The 18,990-nt window shown below is 38.7% G+C and overlaps 1 protein-coding gene across 2 annotated transcripts in view; it reads left to right on the top strand.

Moving 5' to 3' along the window:
- Window positions 1-18,990, top strand: part of SYCP1 (synaptonemal complex protein 1) — a 148,437-nt gene that overhangs the window by 54,457 nt on the left and 74,990 nt on the right. For both annotated transcript variants that reach the window (XM_047783074.1, XM_047783076.1), the window contains 3 exons: window positions 8,397-8,491; window positions 8,986-9,170; window positions 10,366-10,433. In XM_047783074.1, the coding sequence (XP_047639030.1) occupies window positions 8,397-8,491; window positions 8,986-9,170; window positions 10,366-10,433 (348 nt within the window). The remainder of the gene's footprint in view (window positions 1-8,396; window positions 8,492-8,985; window positions 9,171-10,365; window positions 10,434-18,990) is intronic.

Raw genomic sequence — 18,990 nt, 5'->3', positions numbered from 1 at the left:
TCTGTTTTCTTCTTGATTCGGTTTGCAGCTGTAAGATTCTAGAAAATTGTCCATTTCTTCCAGATTGTCAAACTTGTTGCCATATAGTTGTTCATAGTATTCTCTTATAGTTTTTATTTTCGCAGTATCCATTGTATTTCTCCTTTTTCATTTATAATTTTAGTTATTTGGGTTCTTTCTCTCCCTTTTAGTGAGTCTGGCCAGGGGTTTGTCAATTTTGTTCACCTTTTCAAAGAACCAGCTCTTGGTTTTATTAATTTTCTCTATTGTTTTTGAGTCTGTATTTTATTGATTTCTTCTTTGATCTTTATAATTCCTTCCTCTGCTGACTTTAGGCCTTTTTGTTTCTTCTTTTTCTAATTCATTTAGGTGGAGGGTTAGTTGTCAATTTGGGATCTTTCTTCTTTTTTGAGAAAGGCCTGTATTGCTATAAATTTCCCTCGAGCCACTGCTTTTGCAGCATCCCATAGATTTTGAGAGGTCGTGTCTTCATTACATTTGTTTCAAGGTAGTTTTTAATTTCCTTCTTGATTTCCTCATTGACCCATTGGTTTTTTAGTAGCATGTTGTTTAGTCTCCATGCAGTAGGTTTTTTCTCTTCCTTTTCCCATGGTTGATCTCTAATTTCATGGCATTGTGTCAGAGAAGATACTTGAGATAATTTCTATGCTCCTAAATTATTGAGATTAGCTTTGTGCCCAATATGTGGTCGATCTTTAGAATGTTCCAGGAGCATTTGAGAGAATGTGTATTTTGATTTTTTGGATGTAGTGTCCTGAAGATATCATTAATTCTAACTTTTCTATTGTTTCCTTTAGGATCTCTGTTGCTTTATTGGTTTTTTGTCTAGAGGATCTGTCCTTGATGTGAGGGGGGTATTAAGGTCTCCTACTATGATTGTATTCTCTCAATATCTCCCTTTATGTCTGTTAATATTTGTTGTATGTATCTGGGTGCTCCTATATTGGGGCATATATGTTGACGATAGTTAACATCCTCTCCTTGGATGGATCCCTTAATCATTAAGTAGTGTCCTTCTTTGTCTTTCTTTATGTCTTTTGTTTTAAGTCTATTTTTCTGATATGAGTGTTGTGACTCCTGCTTTTTCTCTTTGTCTATTGGTGTGAAATATTTTTCCCCACCCTTTCACTCAATCTATATGTATCTTTTGTCCTAAGGTGAGTTTCTTGTAGGCAGCATATTGAAGGTTTTTGCCTTTTTATCCACTCAGCCACTCTGTGTCTTTTGATTGGGGCATTCAGTCCATGGACATTTAAGGTGATAATTGATAGATTATTATTATTGCCATTTGAACCTCGTGTTCCAGTTGATTCTATGGTTCTCCATTCTTCCTTTCTTTTTTTTTTTTTTTTTTTGTGATGGTCTCCTGTTTTATCTGCTTGAGTGTATTTTTTTTTTCATTTTTTGCAAATGCAATATTTGGTTTTGGCTTGTGGTTGCCCTGTTTTTTAAGTATGCTAACCCCTTCCCATAATGGTGTGTTTTAGCCGGATGGTCCTGTAAGTTCAAACACTTCATACTGTATTAAAATTAAGAAGAGAAACATACAAACAAACAAAAAGGGTTATTTACTTCTCTACCCTTGCCCACATTTTATGGTTTTGATGGCTCTTTTTTATTTTTTTCTTTTTAATTTTATTTTGTTGAAGCATGTTCATGATTAAATCGTATGCTGGCTTATTTGAGTGACTGCTCTCTGATTGCGGTTTCCTCAGTCCTAGTTCTTCCTCTTCTTCTTTTTTTTCTTTTCTTTTTTCTTCCCTTTCCTTCCTTTCTTTTTGGTTTAGAGAAGCCCTTTCAATATTCCTTTAACCTGGGTTTTGTGTTGCAGTATTCTTTAAGTTTTTTGTTGTTGGAAAAAATTTTTATTTCCCCTTCTATTTCAAATGATATTCTTGCGGATAGAGTATTCTAGGTTGCATATTTTTTCCTTTTAGCACTTTAAAATACTCTTGCCATTCCCTCCTGGCCTGTAGTGTTTCTCGTGAGAAATCAGCTGATATGGGGGTTCCCTTGTAAGGAACATTCTGTTTTTCTCTTGCCGCCTTTAGGATCCTCTCTTTATCACTAACTTTTGCCATTTTTATTATGATGTGTCTTGGTGTGGGTCTGTTTGGTTTCAGTTTGTTTGGGGCCCTCTGTGCTTCTTGTATCTTGAACCCAGCATCCTTTAGATTTGGGAAGTTTCCATCGATAATTTCTTCAAATATATTTTCCATCCCCTTATCTTTTTCTACTCCTTCTGGAATTCCTATTATGCGTAGATTGGCCCGCTTTATATTACCCCATAGGTCTCTTATATTGCTTTCCAGTTTTTTGATTCGGTTTTCTGTCTGTTGACCGGATTCAGTGATTTCCATTATTCTATCTTCCATATCACTGATTCGTTCTTCTGCATTATTCATTCTGGTTTTTACTGCCCTTAGTTCAGTTTGCATCTCTGCAAATGAATGTTCTAGTTTTTCTTGGCTCCTTCTTATATTTTCTAGTTCCTTTCTGAGGGTATCTGCATTACTGTTCATATCTTCTCTTAATTCCTTCAGTATTTTCACTATTTCTCTTTTGAACTCCAGGTCTGTCAGACTGCAGAGATCTGTTTCATTTTTGACTGTTTTAGGTGAGTTGTCCTGTTGGTTTGACTGGGGGTGGTTTCTCAGCTTCTTCATCTTGCTTGTTGTTTTCTTTCTCCTGAGGGAGTTGTACTCTCCGTTATCGGGCAGTGTTTGCCTTGTCACTGCCGTGGAATATTTCCTGAGGGCTAGCGTTGTTGGTCAGTCTTTTTTGAGGCAGTGTGGTTTTTCTGGAGTGTTGATGGGGCTAACAGTGTTTCTTTGAAGCAAAGGAGGACTTCCTGAGGGCAGACAGGACTGGGAGGTCCACACCACGATGGTAGCAGATTTCTCTTGGTCATGCAGAGCTTGCTCTGGTGTTTTTAGGCTGTGGGGTTCTTGCAGGGGGTTGGCGGTGTTGGGCAGCTGTTCCTTAGGGGTGCAGCACCCCCTGGGGGCTTGAGCAGCTATCTGGGTCACTGAGAACCTAAGAGGCTCTTCCCTAGGGCAGCCCAACTCAGAAGGACGGCCTGAGAATGTAGGCAGATCTTTTCACAGTCTGGCCAAGCTTGTTGCAGCTTTTCTGGGCTGCAGGGGCTCTTCCAGGGGGCTGGTGGTGCTGAGCATCTATTCTGCAGGAGTGGGGCACCCCCTGGGGGCTTGGGCGGGTAGCAGAGCCGCTGGAAACCCAAGAGGCTCCTCCCCAGGGCAGCCCGACTCAGAAAGACCGTCTGATATCTTTTCCTGGCTCGGCCAGGCTTGTTGCAGCTTTTCGGGGCTGCAGGGGGTCCTGCCTGGAGCTGGCAGTCCTATGCAGCTGATCCACTCAGGCACCCCCTGGGCGCTTGGGCAGGTAGCAGGGCCGTTGGGAACCCAAGAGGCTCCTCCCTGGGGCAGCCTGACTCAGAAAAACTGTCTGAGATCTTTTCTCGACTCGGCCAAGCTTGTTGCAGCTTTTCTGGGCTGTAGGGGGTCCTGCCTGGAGCTGGCAGTCCTATGCAGCTGATCCTCTAGAGTTTGCACCCCCTGGAGGCTTGGGCGGGTAGCAGGGCCACTGGAAATCCAAGAGGCTCCTCCCCGGGGCAGCCCGACTCAGAAAAACCATCCGAGAATTAGGCAGATCTATTCATGGCCTGGCTAGGCTTGTTCTAGCTTTTCTGGGCTGCAGGCCTTTTCTCGGGGGCTGGTGGTGTTTGGTGCTACTCTGCGGAAGTGTAGCCCCTCCAAAGGGCAAGCAGGCCTGTGCAGGGACAGCCCCTGTGGTGGTAGGCTTCAGGCAATTGTTGAGGCCAGCCCTCCTGGATGGCAGGCAGCCCCAGGTTTGCCGAGAGCGTAGGGGGTGGTGGGGGTGGGGGGAGGGGATGTACTGGGAAGCACAGCTTTCAGCTAGCTAGCGGGCCTGTAAGCTTGCTGTGGCGTGGGGGGTATTCTATGGGGACCCACCCCTTCTTCTCTCCCCTCCCCAGCACGGGCCGCAGACCAGGCTCTTTTCCCAGGTTCCCTCTGATGCGGCTTTCCACTTCCCCGCCCCTAGAGTATTGCTCCCTTCCTCTGCGACAGCTTTGTTTTCTAGTCTCCCAGGCAGTCTCTGCCCCGTCAAATGGTTTCTAGACCTCCCAAGCAGTTTCCACTCTGCCCCGCCCCCCCAGCCCGGGGACTATCCTCTGGAGCCTAGGTCTCGGTGCCCAGCCCCCACCCAGGCGTCCCCCGGCCCTTTCCCGGGGACTAACCTCTGGAGCCGAGGACTCGGTGCCCAGCCCCCACCCAGGCGTCTCAATTTTTGGTGACTGTGCCCGTAGTTCAGATGGTCTGTTCGGTTCTTGATTGGCTTTTCCGTACTCCAACTTACTGCTACACTCTTCTCTGCATCTGGAGATTCCTCCGGTTCGTTTGATCTTTCTCCCATGTAGGTGACTTTCCAGGGTGCGGGATCCCTTTCTCCTCAGCAGTTCCCTTTCGGGAGCGCCCGTCCCGCTAGGATTCACCTTCTCTCACTCTCCTCTTTTCTCCCGTTCTGCCCAGTAATGTCACGAACTTCTTGCCGTCATTGGAGTTTAGGTTCTTCTGCCAGCGATTGGTTGCTGTTCTGTGCGAGTCATTTATTCTGTAGATGTGCTTTTTTTGTTGTGTTTGTGGGAGAGGGCGAGCGTGTCCCCCTACTCCTCCGCCATCTTGTCTTCTCTCTTATGCTATTTTTTGATTGGGTTGTTTTTTTGAGATTGATTAAGCTGTTAGCGTATTTTGTAGATTAATCCTTTATTGGTCACTTTGTTTGCAAATGTTTTCTCCTATTCTCCCTTTGCTGTGCAAAAGCTTTTAAGTTTATTTAGTCCCATTTGTTTATTTTGTTTTTTATTTTCATTACTCTAGGAGTTGGATCCAAAAAGATATTGCTGTGATTCATGTCAAAGAGTGTTCTGCCTATGTTTTCCTCCTTTGCTATCTGGTCTTACGTTTAGGTTTTTTTTTTTTTGTCTTTTTGCCTTTTCTGGGGCCGCTCTTGCAGCACAAGGAGGTTCCCAGGTTAGGGATCTAATTAGAGCTGTAGCCACCAGCCTACGCCAGAGCCACAGCAATGCCAGATTCAAGCCAAGTCTGCAGCCTACACCACAGCTCACATCAACGCTAGATCCTTAATCCACTGAACAAGGCCAGGGATCAAACCCGCAACCTCATGGCTCCTAGTCGGATTCGTTAACCACTGAGCCACGACGGGAACTCCATGTTTAGGTCTTTAATCCATTTTGAGTTTATTTTTGTGTATGGTGTTAGAGAATGTTCTAATTTCATTTTTTTCCCAGTAGCTGTCTAGTTTTCTCAGCACCACTTATTAAAGAGACTGTCTTTTGTCCATGGTATACTCTTGCCTTCTTTCTTGTATGTAGATTAATTGACTATAAGTGTGTGGGTTTATTTCTGGGCTTTCTATCCTGTTACATTGATCTGTATAACTGTATCTTCTGTGACTGTTAATTTCTTTTCCATATTTTCACAGTTTGCCTTTCTATTCCTTATTCTGGGTGATTTCTTTGACTTACCTTGTCCTTCTCTTCATTTGTTTCTCATTCAGTATGAACTCTTCCAATTTTATTTTTAGTTGTTAAGATGTTTATTTTAAGGTTCTTACTTTTCAAATCTGTTATTCTACTTTATGTAGTTTTCTGTTATCATTTTCAGGGTTTTTATTCTTTAAATATACTCAGAAGAGCTGTTTCTTTCTGACAATTTTTTATCTTAAATGTGCGCCTCATACTGTCTTTTGTTTCTGATTTTTTTTTGTTCAAAATCTTTGTTTTATTGAATGCCTTGTCTTTGACTCCATGTTCATTATTTTTCTTGAAAAAAAATTAGTAGGTTTAATAAGGCTGCCTTGTATATAGGTAAATTAACTTCCTCCTTGGAGGATTTCCATTTACTTTTACCATGTGTATGGTGGCTCTGGTCATTTTAAGTCAGTTTCATGTCTTGGAATTACTTGGACCACTCAGATGATGTGAATCTGTGCTTCATATTTGCTTGATCCATATATAATGATTGTCCTAGCTTATTGTACAGTTCTGGGACTCTCTACCCTATGCAGTCTTTTGATTTTTCATATTTCTTTTCCTCACTTCATCATAATTTAAAATCAAAGTTCAGCTTTGCCAGAACCTGCAGATTCCCTTGGAGCAAAAGCAGGTTTTATGCTTAGCTTACTTTTCCAGGTTTCTAACTTCTTTTCACTTTGTAACTATTAATTTCGTATTATTTTGTCAGGAGTTTAATGATTTTAATGCCCTTAATATTTGATCCCGAGTTTTTAATTCCTTTTTAGTGGAATGTTGGTTTGAAAGGCATACCTCACCAATAATCCAATGGAGTTTTCAGTTTCAATTTTATATATTATTTCTAGATAAGTTGTAGTTTATGGACATTTTCCTTCTTTTAGTTTTTAAAGAATGATATAGTACTAATTTTTAAAATTCACCACCAGTAATTCTAACATCTGCAATCTCGCAGTCAAATACAGGTCTGTCTTTTGTTCATTCTTGTGACTTTGCTCATGGTGCTTTATTTATTACTCTTGTGATTCTTGATTGTGATAACATGTAAATTCATCTCTGGAAATTGTTTCAGGCCTGAATTGAAAGTTTATTTTTCCTGAAAAAAAATTTATATTTGTAGTTTCTGGGATCCTGGGAGAAAACTTAGGAGAACTTACAATTAATTTTTGGCTTGGAGATTTTTAGGATATTCAAGCGGCATATAATCAGTTCCCGTAGGTGGCTGAGTACTAGTTTATGAACATGATTTCTCAGAGGGGACATGTACTAGCAGACCATAATAAACAGTATCCTAATGGACAGTTTTAGTTATCATTTCCCTCTCTCCACATCTACTTTTCCTGTTTTTTTCCTCAGGGCAGGGTCACTAACTACGTCATTTCTACACATGTTTTAAGAATGGAATTTTTGAAAATATAAACCTGAGACATTATTCTGTTACTTACATCCTTCATTGTTTTTCCAGACTTATGAAGCATACACCTCTGAGCAAGCTGTATAAATCTTGTTTTAATTTTGTGATTTCTCCCTTGTTCTTTAAGTTTCATGCTTTTAGACTCCAGAATGTGTAAGTCTGTCTCTTCGATTTTACCTTTGTCTATGTTCTTTCACCTCTCTTTCCTCTTCTAACTCTTATTACACTTGTTAATTGTTGCTGGCTTTGGAATGTTTCAACTCAGCTCTCACTTTCTGGAAGCCTTTGTTGAACTTTTCCTTGATGTCTGTCTTCCCTTACTTTTAACCCTTACTCATCCTATTTGGCTTAGGTGCCCCCTCTATGTATATTCCCAGAACTTATAGTGAGTACCCATCAACACTTATCTTTGATTGTTTGTCTGCTTGTCCAATTGTATTGTAAGTATCTTGAATTTTAAGGTCCAGTTTCTGTATACACCGTGCCATCTGTTGACCATATGCTAGATACTGTGGTTAAAGTGTTTTAAGTTGCATCATCTTATTTAATCTTAATAGCAACCCTTCAGTACATGAATAAATATCATTTTCCATGTGAGAAAAGTAGAGACAGACTGGCTAAGTATCATGCCCAAGTCTGGATAGCTGGTAAAAGGAATGAGAATAATTCGAATCCAGAGAAAGAACATGAACTTTTTTCCCATAGTGTTTTTATGAAGTTTAAAAGTGAAACACAGATATAAAGCATATAGGCTAGTACCTGGCACTTAGAATTTAGTAAATATTAGCTGTCAGGTGGAGTCAATAGCTCTTTTCATAATATTAAATGAAGTAAGTGTAATAATATAGAAAAATCAAGAGAGGAAATAAAAAGTAAAATCAAGAATAATTTTACCATTAGGAGATAAATTACTTTTGAAATTTTTATGTGTATTCTTTCCTTTCACATGAGCTAGTTATATAAACACTGCTTTTAAGTTGTTTTTATTCTATGACGTATGAATATCCAAATTAGTAATAAATAAATAAACACCTGTATCATCATTTACAGTTTCTACATGGTATACCCATTGTATACATATATCACCATAATTCTCTCTCCTATGGGATATTTAAATTGTTTCCAGTGTTTAGTGATGAATAAAAATGTAGTAACAAAAGTTTTTATATATTCATCTTTGAGTGCTTGGGTGATAACAGTCTTGAAAAGTCAATAAAAGTCTATGATGACCAATACCAGCGCGTCTATAGTTGCAGAATTCTCCCTCATTTTGGGGTTTTTTAATAGAGGAAAAAGTAATTGTTACAAATAATTTGTTTTCTTGGTATTTTCTATTAAGTACTACCTATGTTCAACTTTCTCTTTTAGAATTACAGAATGAAAACTTAAAAGAATCAAATGAGAAGCAAGATCATTTGACATCAGAACTCGAAGATATTAAAATATCTTTGCAAAGAAGTGTGGTATGGTTTAAAAACTGATTTGTGTGTGATAATTCTCATACCGTCAGTCAGTCAACAAATATTTATTGAATGCTAATACTATGTACAAGGACCTGAAGCTTCAAATAGAGAAGATACAATCCAAGTCTGCAAAATGCTTATAGTTTAATTAGAGACATTTGATAACACATCAAAAGTATAACTAAAATACAAGTCTTTGCTAGGTACAGACATGATTCAGGCAAAAATTCTACAGTAGTTAAGAATTGAAAGAACACTATGGGCTAGATTGGTTAGAAAGACTCCATGGAGAGATTTGGACTATAGTTGGGCTTTGAAAGAATGGTGAATTAAGAGTAGTGATGGGGCATTCCAGATTGGTAATGGAGTAGAGGGGAGGGTGAAGGATAAGGAGAAATGGAGGGAGAGGCAGCAAATTATAGAAAGTGAATGAATTCAGCTTTTTTCTTAAGGCCCTTTGTTTATAAATTTTGTTTGTACTTTATTTCATTGAGGGTACTCAAAAGGCTTTTGAGGAAGATTTACAAATAGCAACAAAAAAAATATATCAGCTCACTGGAGAAAAAGAAGCTCAAATGGAAGAATTTAATAAAGCTAAAGCTTCCCATTCATTTGTGGTTACTGAACTTAATACTACTATCTGCAACTTGAAAGAATTATTGACAACAGAACAACAAAGGTAAAAATACTTCTGATAGTTGAATAAAAACAGTTTACTTCTAGTATTCAATAATTTCTAGAGTATCTATAGTCAAGTTTCTTTTTTATGAATGTAGTGGAAACATTTTAAGAGTTTGTTTTCGGGAAGCAGTTTTCTTAGGAAAAAATAGCGCATATTCTCTAGGATAGTTCTCATGCATGCTTTTCATAGAGTTAAGCAATATGGAGACTCTCATAAGGGCTGATGCAGTGATGTGACACATTTGATTAAACTGTGGATTATTATATAGAAATAACTTAGGCTCTTGGTTTGTTTTACTGGGGTCTGTAACTTCTTTTCTGATTTATAAATTTAGCCACTTGCCTGGTACAGAGTTAGTTACTCAAAAGTTTTTGTTAAATTGATGGATTAATGAATATGGTTAAATAAATATAAAATAACTCATTTGCATTTTATCTAAATAGTTTCTCTAAAACTTGAGTTAAAAACTTGCTCTGTTTTTTACTACTTTGTATTAAGGAAATATTTATATAAAGCTGTGTTATGAGGCCTAGGTAATTATTTAGGTCCCATTGGTATATGGGTTAATTAAGTCTGGAGTGTGAAAGAAAGGAACAAACCTCCCTGAAGTCATGGTCTGTGCCTAGCAGAATTTCTTTTCTGTTGATTGTATATGGTAAAGGAAGAAAATCTAAATTTTCTAGTTCAGCTAACCTTATATGTTCTATCTAGGTGATTTTCAGATTTTAAGATGTAAGCGACCTTAGATATCATCTGTTCCAATTACTTCAGTTTTATAGATGAAGAAACGGAAATCTAGAGGAGTGAAGCAAATATTGCAGTTCTCATATTTATATTGTTCCTAAGGCAGGCAGAATTTGGTATAAAGTAGTTACATACTCAGTTTCTTTCTAAGTTTTAGAATACATTAATTTGATTACCATCAATAGCTAAGAGATAAATCATGATAGTGAGCTTTAAGGTCTTATGTAGATATAATTAATATACTACTATGTATGTACAATATTAATATCTTGTTTTGAAATGTTACACTATCTGACACAGTTAAATCAAAAAATTGTAATTTCAGTGTAATTACTGAATAAGTAAATCTATGTTAAGATATATCATTGCTAAATTGTGCCAGTTTTAGTTATTAGATGAATTCTGACTAAAAGAATATTTTACATTGTGAACTAATATATTTTACAAGATTGGAAAAAAGTGAAGATGAATTGAAAGTACTTACCATGGAACTTCAGAAGAAAGCATGTGAACTGGGTAAGATTTAGAGAATAACATGTGCAAATGATGATATTAGCCAGTTATAAAACCATCAACATTATTTCAGAATAAAATATAGTTTCTGTTATTTACCAATAATGATTATCTGATAACTTTTTATTTGACTTTTCAAAGATAGAAAATTTAAATCTTAAAATAGATGGAGTTCCCCTCGTGGCTCAGCAGAAACAAATCTGACTAGTATCCATGTGGACCCAGATTCTATCCCTGGCCTTGCTCAGTGGGTTAAGGATCCAGTGTTGCCATGAGCTGTGGTGTAGGTCGCAGATGTGGCTCAGATCTGGCATTGCTGTGGTGTAGGCCGGCAGCTGCAAAGAACTTAAAAAAGACTATTCACTTTCATTATGCAGCTCAGGGATATCTAGAAGTGTAAGGAGCCTAAGTGATGTTTTTGCAGTCTTTTTTCTTATTTTAGGATTTGGAGGCCTTAATAATAATTCTTAGTGGGAAATGTCTGTTATATTTAATTTATTTATTTATTTTGCTATGTTAGGGTTGCACCTGTGCATGTAGAGGTTCCCAGGCTAGGAGTCGAATCAGAGCTGTAGCCACCAGCCTACACCACAGCCATAGCAACATGGGATCCGAGCCACGTCTGAAACCTACACCACAGCTTGTGGCAAATGCCAGATCCTTAACCCACTGAGCAAGGCAAGGGATTAGATCTGCATCCTCACTGATCCTAGTTGGGTTCATTAACCACTGAGCCATGAAGGGAACTCCCATATTTTAACTGAATTTTAAAATTTCAGGATTAGTCATGTTGGCTTATAAACTGATTATAGGAATATAACCTGATTTTATCATATAGTGTTGTTAATATTCAACTTTTATGGCCAAAAGAAAGAAATTTTGTAGTTGTTTTGTGAATTTATGACCATAGAGTTAGTAATCCTAATAACTCTATGTTTCATATTTATAAAGTTTCATATCTACAATTGCGGAGATTTATAAAGATATGAAAGCCTTTTTTCCCTGAATTTTGGTTAAAGAAATTAATTTTTTTTTTGCTTTTTAGGACTGCACCTGTGGCATATGGAAATTCTCAGGCTAGGGGTCAAATCGGAGCTACAGCTGTCAGCCTGTGCCACAGCCACAGCCATGCCAGATCTGAGCCCAGTCTGTGACTTATAGCACAGCTTATGGCAATGCCAAATACCCAACCCATTGAGCGGGGCCAGGAATGGAACCCACATCCTCATGGATACTAGTTGGATTCATTTCCGTCGTGTCACAGCGGGAACTCAAGATAAATATTATTTTCATAAATTAAAATTATTCAGGAGTTCCTGTCACAGACTTGGCTCAGATCTGGCATTGCTGTGGCTGTAGCACAGGCCTGCAGCTGTAGCTCTGATGCAACCCGTAGCCTGGGAACCTCCATATGCTGCAGGTGCGGCCCTATAAAGCAAAATAAATAAGTAAATAAATAAGAAATTCATGGATTGGCAGGTGTTTTTCTATAAATCTCTAATTTTCATTAATCTTTATTATTAGCTTTGAATACTTATATAATTAAAATGATTAGAAATTATACTGCCTTGTTAGGATGTTTGGTTATACTTTGAAACTCTATTTACGATTTTCCTTTTGCAATGCTTAATTTCCACTATAGACTAGACTAACTTTTGGACATCCAAAATTGTACTGTTCAGTGGTAAATATTTTATTTTTTATTCATTGCAGGTTTATTTGCTTTTTTATTATAGTCGATTTGCAGTGTTGTGCTTTATTTTTTAAGAAATACTTTTTAGGGAGTTCCTGTTGTGGCTCAGTGGTTAACGAGTCCAACTAGGAACCATGAGGTTGTGGGTTCTATCCCTACCTTTGCTCAGTGGGTTAAGGATCTGGCTTTGCTGTGAGCTGTGGTGTAGGTTGCAGACGCGGCTTGGATCCTGCGTTGCTGTGGCTCTGGTGTAGGCTGGTGGCTACAGCTCCGATTCAACCCCTAGCCTGGGAACCTCCACATGCTGTGGGATCGGCCCAAGAAATAGCAAAAAGAAAAAAAAAAAAGAAATACTTTTTAGTATGATTTTATATTAGAATGATTATAAATGTATTTTTACCCAATTTTTAAATCTTTTTTTAGAGCATAACATACCGCTTTAAATCACTGCATATAACTGTGTTCTTTAGAATTAGTTTAATTGAATGTTGTAGACTTAGGAGTTATTTCAGTCCATAAAATATCTTTAATGGATATTTATTTATAACAATTCAATCTGACATTGAATATAAGTGGCTGTTATTGTTATATTAAAAAAATGCATGATATGATTTTTCTCTTAGTACTAAGAGCAATATAAGAAGTTTGGGGAGTTCCCGTTGTGGCGCAGTGGTTGACGAATCCGACTAGGAACCATGAGGTTGCAGGTTCAGTTCCTGCCCTTGCTCAGTGGGCCGCCCAAGAAATAGCAAAAAAAAAGACAAAAAAAAAGAAGTTTGGATAAGGAATTCTAAAACTGTCAAACAGTTCTATGTGTGTTTCTTAGCGTTCCTTAGATGTTGTGGAAACATACAAGATGTGAAATACTGTGTTCTTGAGAAATTTCTAATGATTGTAGGAGAAAGTTTAGACATAAAATGATTAGGAGCAATGTTTTCAAAATTAGAGGAGCAAGAATTCTATTTAGGATAAAGGACTTCTATTTCTGTTTATTTCTATGCTTTACATATGTTTTATAATGATAATACAATACACATATAGTACAATTATATAATACACATAGTTATATTTTATAAATTTGTATAAAATATAAGGATGTATTTATACAAATATTTGTACAAAATTTGTATTGTATATATTTGTACATTTGGGGTAAATGCTCACAGATTTCATATTGATGGAAATGTGTTAATGCTAATAAGAGGAAGTTAAAGGTATCGATGTGGACTGCAGAGCTGAAAAAGGCTTTATGGAAGAAGTAAATTTTAAAAGTAGACATTAGGGTATAGACAGGCTTTGGGTAGTTGTAGAGAATGATAGAGTGTGCAGAGTATTATGTGTAGGAGAGTATCATTAACAATGATGCAAGTACTCAGTGTTAGTTTATTTCCTTTTTAGTTAATAGTATAGTTTTCAAAATCAAAAAATCTTTCTCCCTTATCTTTCACTTAACTTATGATTGGTTATCCAATGCTGCTGTTTCTAAAAATGTAACTAATTTAAGAGTTTCTAAAATTTTTTTTCCCTTTTTGGGGTCGTACCCTCAGCCTGTGAAAGTTCCCAGGCTAGGGGTCTAATAGGAGCTACAGCTGCCGGCCTACGCCACAGCCACAGCAATGTGGGATCTGAGCCGTGTCTGTGACCTGCACTACAGTTCACGGCAATGCTGGATCCTTAATCCACTGAGCAAGGCCAGGGATTGAACCCGAATCCTCATGGATCCTAGTCACATTCTTTAATGGCTAAGCCGCAAAGGGAACTCCCAAGAGTTTCTAACTCTTAAAATATCTCTTAAATGCTCCCCCTTTTCTTCATTGACCTTGAACAGTTTAAGTCCTCATTTCCTCTCCTGGTTTTTAGAGTTTTATGCACATTCTCTTAGCCTAGCAGATGGATGCAGTGAGTAACATAATGGAACACAAATTGTATATGACAGATTAATCATCAAAACATGTTTCCAATTTCCCTCATTTGTCCTTGTCTTTGTTTATCCCTTTTTGTATTTACTAGGCTTCTGTTGCTTTGGCTTTCATTCATATCCTTCTTTCTTAATTGCAATAGCCCTCATTCTTACTGCTTTTGTTTCTGGCTACACTTTGCATTCTTCCTTGCTGGTATTTTCTTAGCTTATATCTTGGTTAGAGTATGCCTCCATTTTTCCCTCAGCTATCCCATTGACTTATCCTAAGATCACTTTTTTTCTATGCACTACTCAGATATAGCTTGCTCTACCCCTTCTAGCTTAACATTAGGTTGGGATCAGATTAGATCTCTGGCCAGAAGTAATTGCACTATCTTCAGAATCAGTTTTTTGTTTCTAGTGTTGTCTACCTTTTGCTCATTTTCTGCATTTAAGCTAGCATGTTCCTTAAATACAAATCTGACTGTACTGTGTTGCAAATTTAAGAGCCATCTAATTGCCTAAGTTCAAACTCTAAATATCAGCTGTCTTTTCATTGTTCATTTAAAGAATGAGGTAGTGCATATTAAATGTTAAAACCAGCTGTAAGTACAGAATCTTTGTCAGTAATTTTTTCTCAGTTTCTTTACTTGGTACAATTTGCTTTGCTTGTTTATGTGTCTCCTATATTTAATTCATTTAATATAGCTCTAAACAGGTTTTACTCCTATGGTTTTTCTTCTAAATCTGTATCCACATTTATTTTCACTCTGCTTATGTAACAGATTCTCCCTCTAGTTTTTTCTACTGCTTCGTCTTTGGTTATAAGATATTACAGTGGGGCGTTCCCATTGCGCCTCAGTGGTTTAAGAACCCGACTAGTATCCATGAGGATGTAGGTTCGATCCTTGGCCTCACTCAGTGGGTTAAGGATCTGGTGTTGACATGAGCTGCAGTGTAGGTTGCAAATTTGGCTCACATCTGGTGATGCTATGGCTGTGATATAGGCTGGCAGCTGCAACTCTGATTTGACCCCTAGCCTGGGAACTTTGATATACTGCAGGTATGGCCCTAAAAAGTTATATCGAATTAATACCTAGATGTTTATTTCTCATTTAGCTTTGGATATAAAATTAGGAACATAACTATGTGGTCTTTGTTCTTAACGAGATTTTTCACTCTACTTGTGGGACATAAAATGAATAATCAAATTGAGATAAGTGCTATGAAAGAAATGAAAATTACAAAATATAGAAAACTGGAGGAGTTCCTATCATGGCACAGCAGAAACGAATCTGACCAGTATCCTTGACGATGCGGGTTCAGTCCCTGGCCTCCCTCAGTGGATTGGAGATCTGGCACTGTGGTGAGCTATGGTGTAGGTCATAGACGCAGCTCATATTCTGCACTGCTGTGCTGTGGCTGTAGCTGTAACTCCGATTTAACCCCTGGGAGCCTCCATATGCCATGGGTGTGGCCTTAAAATGCTATCTATCTATCTATCTATCTATCTATATAAAAAAATAATAAGGCCTGATTTAGATTTGGTGATCAAGGTTGGCCTTAAACTGAGACCCTCATAAGTGAGATTTAGTTAAGGGTAAAGCATGTGAGTTGGAGAGAGCATTTCAATCAAAGAGGAAAAGCATGTGGAAATGCTCTGAGGTATGAAAGAGCTTGTTCAATTCATATGACTGAATGAAAGCCTTTGTGACTGAGTATAAGAAGCAATATGGAAAGAAGAATGAAGTAAGTAGGGGATGATAAGGACCAAATCAAATAGGGTCAAGGAAAGGAATTTTTATTTTATTCTAACAGCAAAGGAACACCACTGAAAGATTTTAAGTAGAGGAATGACATGATCTTGTTTACATTTTAAAGGATCACTGTAACTTCTGTATGAAAGATAAATTTGATGTTGGAAAAGGAGTGTTGGTAGTGGGGAAAAATTAGAAGTAGAAAAATCAGATTGGAGGCTCTTTGAGTGGTATAAGTGTGAAAGAATATCTTTTAAAAATGGAATAATATCACACTTATGCTAGCATTTGGTGAGCCCATTGAGGATATCTTGTCTGTCTTCAGCTCTGAAAATTTTTCTTTTTTTTATTCTCTTCTAGTGTTATTATTTTCTCTACCTTTCTCTCTTTCTTTCTTTGTCCCTCTTCAAGTTCTGATAGGTGGATTTTGCAAATTCTTTTTTTTTTTTTTTTTGGTCTTTTTGCCTTTTCTAGGGCCACTCTCAAGGCATATGGAGGTTCCCAGGCTAAGGGTCTAATCGGAGCTGTAGCCTGTAGCCTGCAGCCTATGCCACAGCCACAGCAACTCGGGATCTGAGCCACATCTTTGACTTACACCACAGCTCACGGCAACGCCAGATCATTAACCCACTGAGCAAGGCCAGGGATCGAACCCACAACCTCATGGTTCCTAGTTGGATTAGTTAACCACTGAGCCGCAACAGGAACTCCGGATTTTGCAAATTCTTTTTTTTGTTGTTGTTGTTATTGTTGTTGTTATTGTTGTTGCTATTTCTTGGGCCGCTCCCGCAGCATATGGAGGTTCCCAGGCTAGGGGTTGAATCGGAGCTGTAGCCACCGGCCTATGCCACAGCCACAGCAACTCGGGATCTGAGCCACATCTTTGACTTACACCACAGCTCACGGCAACGCCGGATCGTTAACCCACTGAGCAAGGGCAGGGACCGAACCCGAAACCTCATGGTTCCTAGTCGGATTCGTTAACCGCTGCGCCACAACGGGAACTCCTGCAAATTCTTAATTGATCCTTCATGTTTAAATTTTTTTCTCTTATACTTTCCACTTTCTAGTTCTCTCTCTCTTTTTTTTTTTGTCTTTTTAGGGTTTCGCCCACGGCATATGCAAGTCCCTAGACTAGGGGTCGAATTGGGCCTATGCCACAGCCACAGTAATGTAGCATCTGAGCCGTGTCTGAGACCTACACAACAACTTATGGCAATGTTGGATCCTTAACCCACTGATCAAGGCTGGATATTGTACCTGCATCCTTATGGATCCTAGTTGGATTTGCTAACTGCTGAGCTACAAAGGGAACTCTATTTTTGCAGAATTTGGGGAAATTTTTTTTGTGTGTATTCTCTCTCCTAATTCAATCTTTTTTTTTTTTTTTTTTTTGGTCTTTGGTGCATACGAAGTTCCTAGTCTGGGGGTCAAATTGGAGCTATATTGCTGGTCTGTGCCACAGCCATAGTGGCGTCAGATCCAAGCCTCATCTGTGACCTATACCACAGTTCATGGCAATGCTGGATCTTTAACCCACTGAGCAAGGGAAGGGATTGAACCTGTGTCCTCATGGATACTAGTTAGATTTGTTTCCATTGAGCCGCAACAGGAACTCCCTAAGCCAATCTTGAGGTATGTTTATTTCACTATTTTAAAATTTTTGGTTATCTAATTTTAAATGTTCAAGGGGTCTAGCTAATTTTTTTTTTTTTTTTGCTATTTTAGGGCCACACCCATGGCATATGGAGGTTCCCAGGCTAGGGGTCTAATCGGAGCTGTAGCTGCTGGCCTGTGCCACGGCCACAGCTACGTGGGATCTGAGCTGCCTCTGCAATCTACACCACAGCTCAAGGCAGTGCCGCATCCTTAACCCACTGAGCAAGGCTAGGGATCAAACCCTCATTCTCATGGATCCTAGTTTGCTTCATTAACCATTGAGCCATGAAGGGAACTCCTGGGCTCTAGCTAATTTATCTTGTGAATATAGTATCCTGTTGGAATATACTACACTTAGCAAAATATGTACTTCTATTATTTTTTCCCCTTGAGTTCTATTTTAATTCTCTTAATTGAATTTGATGCCTCTTTCATGGGTATACTTTTCTTCACTGCTGATTTTTTTTTTTTGTATGGCCACATCTGTGTCACATGGAAGCTCCTGGGCTAGGGGGCCAATTTAAGGTACAGCTGCTGGCCTGTGCCACGGCCACAGCAACACCGGATCTGAGCCAGTGCAACATTCACTGCAGCTTGCAGCAACACCAGATCCTTAACCCACTGTGTGAGGCCAGGGATCAAACCCATGTCCTCATGGAGACTATGTTGGGTTCTTAACTCACAGAGCCACAGCAGCAACTCCTAATAGTTGATTCTTGATTGTTTACTCCTCTAAATATTTGAGAATCCATATTTATCCGTGTGTATATTATAATCTGATTCTTCTGATTGTGGGGAGAGATGGGAGGTGCTGTATGGAAGGGTGGACTTGGTAGCTTGTCTTTTGGGTATAGGGAATACTTATCTTGCTTAGAGATTATGAGCAGTTAGGGGCAGTGCCATGTCCCTTTGGCTCCAATTCCCAGAATCCTTGATTTAATCTTAGGTGTACTATGTGGTGAAGAGGTTACCTTGTCTAGTTGTTCACATAGCCTTATTAAATTAATATGAGTTCTCCCCATCTCAACCCCTAAGGATCCCTCAACTCTTTGATTTATTAATGGTAGGCTGTCTGGTTTTGTTAATATTTATATGTATGTTTTTTTCTTTTTAAAAATTTTATAGGATTTGTGGTGAGAGAGAGCCCACTATCTTATTTATTTTTTTGGCTTTTCTAGGGCCACTCCCATGGCACATGGAGGTTCTGAGCCTAGGGATCTAATCGGAGCTGTAGCTGCCGGCCTACGCCAGAGCCACAGCAACTCAGGGTGTGAGCTGTGTTTGCAACCTACACCACAGCTCATGGCAACACTGGATCCTTAACCCACTGAGCAAGGTCAGGGATCGAACCCACAACCTCATGGTTCCTAGTCGGATTCGTTAACCACTGAGCCACGATGGAAACTCCACAGCCCACTATGTTTTAACCAATCCTCGAGTTTTAAAAAATTAACTACTTTTACCTAAAATGAAACTTTGTAGTTAAGTTTTGCATGTGACAGGTTTTTCTTTTATACTCTCTACTGGCATTTCTCTCTCTCTCTCTCTCTC

Source organism: Phacochoerus africanus, chromosome 6, assembly GCF_016906955.1.
Source record: "Phacochoerus africanus isolate WHEZ1 chromosome 6, ROS_Pafr_v1, whole genome shotgun sequence".
NCBI classification, from domain to species: Eukaryota; Metazoa; Chordata; class Mammalia; order Artiodactyla; family Suidae; genus Phacochoerus; species Phacochoerus africanus.
This window is presented reverse-complemented; position numbering and strand designations above follow the sequence as displayed.